Below are 8,226 nucleotides of genomic sequence, written 5' to 3'. Positions count from 1 at the left end.
AATTTTATTACAGGACTAATTTTTTAATCCTCTTTCTTACAAACATTTTCGTGTAATGATATGATAGGTATATAACTAATTTAAAAAGTTATGTCAATTTATTTATAAAAATATTTTAAAAAGTACAAAATATACAAGTATAAAATTTATAGAATATCAATTTATCTACTTAAATATTATTTACATGATTTTGTTCTACATGAAACATCTAGGACAAATAATTAACTTTTATATTGTTACCATTGCTTCGATTCATAAAGTACTTAAATTAAATTCTTTGCATTTAAGATTATCTACTGTGTTGTACTTTATTTTTGTTGTAATTTGTGTTGTATCAAACAGACTTGTAGAAAATTGTTTATAATCTTCCAGTAACTGATATATATTTTCATCTATGTCGGAGCATGCCAGATTTTCTACTACATTACACATCTTATTTACACTTTCTTCAGAAATTGGAAATTGGTCTAAAATCTGTAGCTCTTCTTTCAATACAGTATTCAAAATAGTAGCCTATAACGTTCATAGGAAGTTGGACTTTACTTATTATCTCTATAATAGCATAAAATTTATATTATATTTAAAAAATACTCGATACATACATTTTTTGCTCTTTGCTGTAAATCTTCTAATCTTTGATTTATATTCTCAAATTCTGTGTCACTATACTGTATCCTTTGGTACTTGTCCTCTTCCAATAAAACGTTACTTGGAACAGCAACATATTTATTTACAATATTCTAAACAAAAGAGTTATATGTGATATATACATACTTCTTTACATGTACTAGAAGAAATATTTTGTTGATATACCTCTGGTCAATGTAATTACCTCAATATTTTCTAAATGTGGCATTGCTCCTTTAAAATATGCTGTCTCTAAATTCTTTTGATTTGCCTTAAGTACTGTTAAATTCTCAGAATTTAATTTGTATGTCTTTTCAATTGTTTGACACATCTTCTCAATTGTGCTAAGAATCCTTTCACTTACAATACTTTTCACTACAAAAAAAAGCAATTGAAAATACTTCTACATTTATACTCTATCAATCTTCTTACTGCATTACTAAATAATATTAGAAATCTATGAACAAACTCTAAAAATTACTGTTAACAGAAATAAATTAAAATACTTGTTAAATATATAATATAATTATTTGTATTAAATCATTTATTATATATATTTTTTACACTTTATTCAGACATTTGAATGAAACAAAATTAATACAAAGCAAAATTTAAAAAATGTAACTGGAATTTAATACGTATATCGGCTCAAGGTCAATTTTTATTTGTTTGCTCTCTGATTTTGAAGCGTGAGAGATGAGAAGGAGAAAGAAGCGAAAAGAATAAGAGAAGAAACGAGAGAAAAGAAAAAAAGTGAAGCGTTAGTCGTCTTTATGATTAACTTCGTCCGTAGGGGCCGGTGAAAGTATTCCAAGCAATGGACGAGTGTGACTCTAGTCATGATCAAATCTACATGATACCAGAGTGCACCCGTCCAACGATTGGAACATGCGGTTGTACACAATCAGAATGCTGTAAAATCTGAAAAACATTCAAGAGAAACTGAAAACGGCGGCGCCTTACAAGTAGCGTACACGGCTCTTGAATGAAAGCTAAACAGCTGCATTTCGTATTCTTCCAGCTTGCGTTTTCGTAATTCCGAGGACGCCATATCGTACTAAATACACGTTAACTTGTAATAGTTATTCAATGAAACCACTATTATACTATCTTGATACTTTTTCCTGAAGTAACTGTGCTTCTTTCCGATGATCACACCTTGACGTCCGTTGACAAATGAACATGGCGTCTATCTGCCTGCGTACGACAGCGTCCTTTGTCCCTTCGCGTTCGGCAACGCATCCGGATTTCTTAGCGGGACTTCAGTCCGTTTCAAAATCAACCAATCAGACATCATCCTTTGCCAATGAAAATCCACGGTTCCGGTTACACCGGAATATATTTATGATTACTCTTTTATATGTATTTTTCTATTTACATTAACGTATCCACAATCACGACAAAAATATTTCCTTATTACGAGATATTAAATTTGTTTTTTTTATACACTTGACAACCCGTATCGCGAGTCATTACATAAATCTTCTATGTTTCAGCTTCGCAATATCATCGCGAGATGGCTACACTGGGAACTTGAGAAAAACAAAATATTGTTGTAGGATACCTTGTAATGCGCACGAAGTAAACCAATATCTTTCATTACATGAATTTTGAAAGTTAGACAAATAAATGCATAAATAACATTAGAAATAAAACTTAGGTATCAAAGTTATGATATAAGTTTACAGGTACGCTTCCATGAGGTATGTACCCAGAGAGATAGTTGTCGTGTGAGGTAAAATAAGGGCTTTGTTTATTATCACGGGAAAGGGAAATGAAACGTGTTAGCCGTCTACTCAAGGGTAGTGGATATAAAGTTTAAATATTTTCTTTTTTTATCGTGTTATCAACAATTTAAAATTCAAATGTTTCTTCCCGTTGCCGAAGATCTCTTTAGAGTTCTACGTGAAATATATATGACTAAATCATGAAAATGAATATAGTCACATGTAAAAATTATTAAAATATTTACACTTTTGTTTTTAGGAATATCATTAATCCTTTAATAATTTCACGAAAAAAATATTAATCATTACAAATTATTCACTAATTTGTATTTACACGCTTAAGCTCAAATCATACATATGTGTATGTAAATATATCTTACAAATGACATCATCGCAATTTTTTGTACTGGTATGAGTCATTTGGTTAATAATTCATGCAACATTATTCGGAATTATTTTTACGTTCACTCTCGTAACCGCAATGACTACGGTGGTCTTTCTATGAATTTACATGCAAGTTAGTTTCATTTCTATAAAGGAATTACCAAATTCGGTATACTGATAATTCTCTTTAGACGAGATGAGTCAACGTACAGAAGTAACTATATACACTGGTATTATTTGATTAATGTATCGATCGATACCTAATATAATTTTTTAATTCGTTTAGAGATAAAAAAGGAATGCGAAGAAGTGAATGCTCTTTGCCATTCGTCTTATGCACAATGACAAAGTGAATGGATGAATCGAAAGAGGTAAACGCTCGACGAAAGTAACGTGCAAATACATGCTTCTCACGCGCGTATATATACGTGCGTGTGAGCCGATACTTTATGCGTTCGGAACTCCGTACACAGATAAATTCGATATTCGATACGTATTCTTGCTTTTATCTGTCTGCGCACATTGATTTATGCTCAGTCGCGATTTCCTATAAAATATAGATGCGCTTCCTGTTCTCTCACTCTATATAACTTTTGGCATTTAAAATTCAAATTTAAATTTCAAATTGAAACATATCTGTGTTTCTTATCAACCTATACGAAACCTTACACGCGATGTGACTTGAAATTGTTCTGAAAAATATCAGCGACGAGGAAGGAAGATAAAGAACATACGTGTATACCTGGCGCCTTTTTAGTATTTTTAGATCGACACAATTTCTTCTTTCAATTTTCTTTGGGGGAAATCATTCCTATCTGCTGTATATTCTATATGGCGGCGGTGACATGCCGGTCAATTTCTTGATCGTACACGTTATCGTTTGTTATAATAAAATAAAAACAAATTTTACGCAATGTTCACTCAACATTGCGCCATTGAATACATACTCAGTTTTGTATAGGCGCGCGCTTCCACAAAGCACGTACACAGATATACATCGCAGGCGTGTAAGTTTATTCCTATAGGAGTTGAGGCGCGTGTCGAGTTTGTACGACGCTGAGTGCGCAACTGGTCGGCGCAGGTCCCTGTAAAAAGCCGGGGGCCCGATTCCGTCGCCGCTCTTCGGATACCACGCGCGCTCGTTCTCTCAGTTTGTATTCGGTATCCACCTCGTATCGGTGGATACGTTCGGTTCTTTATTCAGTTGTTGAACGATCATCCTTGCGAAAATATCGTCCTCTCGTATACGTACGTTTTTCAAGTCGAAAATTAAGTTTCAAGCCAAACGACGACTTTAGTGCCAATTGTGTCGTTTATTGCCAGTGTTTTCGAAACAAATAGGGGAAAACATGTTACCATTGCGATTTGTTAGTCTATTGGTGATACTCTTTGCCGTGCAGGGTGAGTTTTCCTCATCTTTTTTTATTTTTATTTCAGAAGGGCATCGTTAACTAATGCGACCAACTTTTTAAGGATAAATTAATCCTGGTTGTTCCAATTCACTGGGACGAATATTTAAATTTGACCAATGGCATATATTATGTACATATTCATGAAAAAGTTTTTTTATTTTAAAACTCGAGTGAAGTCATACTCGTCCTTGTTGTTTCACGCGGCGAACACGCGTCTTCTGCGTCTATTCAAGGATTCCATTAAGTTAATTAAATCTAGATTTAACGCCTGGCGAACAGAGTGTACGCGTTGGCGTGGGTGCTGAGTAGATCGTGCTAGGAGACCTTAAAGTTCTAGGGTCGAGACGACGCGCATAATAATTTCGCATGCATCACGGCTAACTAACAGTTACCTCACCGTCCGCTCCGTATAAGCAATTGCAACAATAGTTACCATTGCGGGGCAGCATGAACGAGCATCGGTCGAGTGATCGTTCGTTGCGGAAGGAACAATTACTGTATCTTAAAAAAGCTTAATTACTCTTCCTTGTGCGCCAGTTTAGTCAGAAGCACGCCCGTTGCTCGATAAAACGGTAATTGCGTACACTTTCAATTTGCGATGTTGACGATGTCGAGTACTTTGATACTTCGCGTCGGCCTGTTTGCTGTTTCATAGTTCTATAATTCGATGGTCGAATGTATGAAACACGCGATAAGAAGACCTTTGCAATCTAATTTCGTCCATACGTTGTTCACCACGCGGTCCAATTTAATTCACTACCTACAACCAGCTGTGCAATATTGAAATAAATTGCCACGTGAGAAGAAATATCAATTGGAGACGTTTATATACTTAAGATACTTATGGCAGAATAATAATACGATTGGGCGTTTTGTAAAAAATGCATGTAATGTATGGTTATCGTAACAGACAATCTGCGATGATAATTGGTAGCCACTATTAAGCATACATCCTATGTGATATGTTTAATTGTAAAGGTATATCATTTATTTCGTCCTAGGAGATAGAATATTAATTGAATGTTATTATATGATATTAATGGAATATTGATAAAATGCACATTATCGCATAAGATGCCCAATCTTTCAACATTAAAACCAATTTGAGATATTTATCAATTGATAATTATTTTTACTTAATAATTTAACTCGATAATATTAAGCGCCAATTAAATCTAATCATACGTTATTGGAACACTAAATTTTAGAAAGGGCTTTCAATAACAAGTATCTTATTATAGATCACGTGTGACGGTACTGGTTAAAACGACTCTTCAGATTAGACGCTCTCTCTTTTCTATTAAAATATACACGACCTTTGCTATACAATGGTATAGCTGACCACACGAGATGTTAGATTGTAAATGTTTTATATATTAACAACATCAGATATTCTATTCTAGCGATGGGATGCAGCACGTTTGAAATAAGCTTCCTGAGTAGATAGAGCGTCTGACGAGTTCGAGCTTTTTCACTTAACGAACAAGCTCTCTATAGCGTTGGCAACCAAATATCTATACGTATTCGGATTCTAAGGAACTAACGTTCGGAAGACTAATAAATCCTTGTACGATAAATAGTCACGGCGTGTTTCACTCTTTCGAACATCTGGGATTCGTAACGTTGAAATTATCCCCCGATTCCAGGGCCAGGCTTGCCAGCAAACGTTAGTTAATTGTTTCATTAACATTCCGCGTAAACTACATTCCTGTGCATATTCGAGCGTGTACATTTAACGCTCGATTGGCATGCATTTATTTACATGGCGAACGCGCGAGAAATGGAGTTTACTATAGGAACAACATAGTTCACTTTGCGATGTCCGAGTATTGAATACCATTGAAACAAGTAATGAACTTGTTAAAACGAACGATCTCGACTAATCGACGAATAGTGGTACAAGCGACAGAATCGATAATTTCACAAAGTTATAATTAGAACTAAACTTTAATTAAAAAGACCAATTCAAGCATTAAAACGTATTGCTACTCAAACTGATAATGTAAAAGCGCTTTTAGCGACAAAATTCCTCATTTGAGAAAGTTATAGGTAAAATAAAATTTTTGTGGGGAAACTATAGCTGATACTTGATGCGGAGCGAATGCTTCCCGCTGCTTTTTATTTTCTACTTATTTTACTATAAATTCGTATCGCATGTTTCTTTCAACGTGGAATACTAAATAAAGTAAAATTTGTTAGTTTCTTCGGTACATGTAACGAACATGTGTTTCAATTTTTACGGTCAGTAGAGTGTCTCATTTTTAGACCTCAAAACTTACCATTTTTACCATCGGTGCTCCAGATTATTTCACACAGTATATGTTTCTTACAGCGTTTCATGTACATCTAGCGAACACCGAACTAGAGAAACCATTCAGATAAGAATATCGCTGTGCTAGCTCGTAATTAGGGATCGTTTCGCATAAGTCCGCAAAGATCGACGAGCGTGGAGGTCTGCTTCTTGCGTGGAATTGTCCAGCTGTTGGCAAATTCCATTGAGAAAAATATGCGGGAGAGGGTCCGGTATCTTGCGAATGCAGTAGCCTCTTTTGATCCCCAAAGAACCGGTGGTAGTAGTTGGCAGAGAGGTTGCTGAATGGCCCGAAAAATAAGATAAACGAAAGTATCACGGGGGGTAGGTGGGAGGGACGCCAGGTGAACACAAGTTTCAGGTAGGAGAATGACCGGAGGCAGATGGTCAGGATAGTAGGATGTTGGAGAGACGGTTGCCGGTTGCCCCGTGTCCAGCGTGGCATTCACAGATTTCTGGTAACTCGCTCACGGTCGAAAAGATGGTCTACCAATCTCTCGAAGGATGTTCCATTTATTCCTTAATAATAGGAGCGGCTTCTTTTTATCCCCCAATAAGAAGTTCTCGGACCAACTCGTTTCGTACGTGACGTAGATTTCAAACAGAAGGATAAGATACGGAGGTTCTACTTGGAATGTCCGGTCGAGACATTGATATCAAATAATATAGGGTAATCCTGGGAGAAATGGAGTCTTCATTTTAATAATTTAAATATTTAAGTAATGAATTTAATTCATCGCGAATCAAATAATCGCGTAGTGAGAAAATTTAAATGTATGATATCATAACGATAAATCTAATTTAAATATTTTAACAGGATCGAACGTTATAGGTACTTGCATTTTGTACAGTCATTTATCTCTTTGAGAATGTGTAATTGTTATAGTGTTATATTTGTATAAATAACTACGGATGTACCTCTCAGTGTTATTATTGTAGGTAAGATGAACCAGTTTAAAGAATCGATTCATTAAGTCGATCTGGATTCATTAAATCCGAAATCATCGTCGTGAGTTAGAATTGCAATTATCTGCTATTCAAGCTTATTTTACGAGAACGATCTGACGACATGCTCTCAAACAATATTACCAAATTAAATACCACTAAACTGTTATAAAGAAAATACCTATATATTCCATCAATGATGTTCTACTTTTTCTATTCTTTCCTATCTTTTTTTCTTCTTTTTTCCTAATACTCGTCGAAACGTTCGACGCGTAACACGTAGAAATCCTTTCTTGATAAAATCAGAGTTCAATGGTCCTCAAGATAAGCGTCGATAATGTTTGCTACAGTATTTTAAAATACCGTCCGGACATTGTCTGTATACACGACTGTGGAGAAATCTGACGGTGGCGTTTGAGATTTTCCCTTTTATCGTGTACCCACGAACCGAGCCAACAACAGCTTGAAATTGAAGAAACGCGTGTTTCTTCGCACGTGTACCATCAGCGATCGTGGTTAGATAACGATAGAAATTATCGTGGAAAATCGTGTACCAGTTGGTAGCTCGTGTCACGGTGAAATTACTCATTGTCAGTTATACTTCAACAGTTTGCCATTATACGTGACCGTGTTAGTAATGCGTTGATTATAATGCAGCCGTACTATATATTTCTTGCTCGTTCCTACTGTACTATTCCAAGTTCTTAGTTTTTCTCTTCCGTTTTTCTCTATACCTAATAAAAAAAGAAAAACATTTGTTTTCGTTGCGTAATCTCCTACACCTACGAGATGCTGCAAGGATAATCGTTTCCTTGTATTT

The 8,226-nt window shown here is 35.2% G+C and overlaps 2 protein-coding genes across 2 annotated transcripts in view; one reads left to right on the top strand and one right to left on the bottom strand.

Annotated features, from left to right (window-relative positions):
- Positions 1 to 140: 140 nt before the first annotated feature.
- Positions 141 to 1,834, bottom strand: LOC100642557 (protein MIS12 homolog). The gene is made up of 4 exons (XM_003393997.4): positions 1,591 to 1,834; positions 833 to 1,002; positions 603 to 740; positions 141 to 513 (listed from the first exon to the last, which is right to left on the bottom strand). Exons 1-4 carry the CDS (start codon positions 1,676 to 1,678, stop codon positions 253 to 255), a joined length of 657 nt encoding a protein of 218 aa, XP_003394045.1. The 5' UTR covers positions 1,679 to 1,834; the 3' UTR covers positions 141 to 252.
- Positions 1,835 to 3,848: 2,014 nt separating this feature from the next.
- LOC100642318 (opioid-binding protein/cell adhesion molecule homolog) overlaps positions 3,849 to 8,226 on the top strand; it is a 68,057-nt gene continuing 63,679 nt past the window's right edge. Inside the window, exon 1 of the mRNA XM_003393995.4 lies at positions 3,849 to 4,139. Within this exon, the coding sequence (XP_003394043.1) occupies positions 4,088 to 4,139 (52 nt within the window). The 5' untranslated portion in view covers positions 3,849 to 4,087. The remainder of the gene's footprint in view (positions 4,140 to 8,226) is intronic.

This window comes from Bombus terrestris, chromosome 2 (assembly GCF_910591885.1).
Source record: "Bombus terrestris chromosome 2, iyBomTerr1.2, whole genome shotgun sequence".
Classification (NCBI taxonomy): Eukaryota; Metazoa; Arthropoda; class Insecta; order Hymenoptera; family Apidae; genus Bombus; species Bombus terrestris.
Note: the sequence above shows the minus strand (reverse complement) of the source record. Positions and strands in the feature narration are given on the sequence as shown.

Excerpts from the sequence above, each read along its gene's own strand:
- LOC100642557 (XM_003393997.4), bottom strand. The coding sequence starts at position 1,678 with ATGGCGTCCTCGGAATTACGAAAACGCAAGCTGGAAGAATACGAAATG. Across the intron at positions 1,003-1,590 it reads AAGAGCCGTGTACGCTACTT|TGAAAAGTATTGTAAGTGAA; the intron begins GTAAGGCGCCGC and ends TTTTTTTTGTAG. Across the intron at positions 514-602 it reads TACAGCAAAGAGCAAAAAAT|GCTACTATTTTGAATACTGT; the intron begins GTATGTATCGAG and ends TGAACGTTATAG.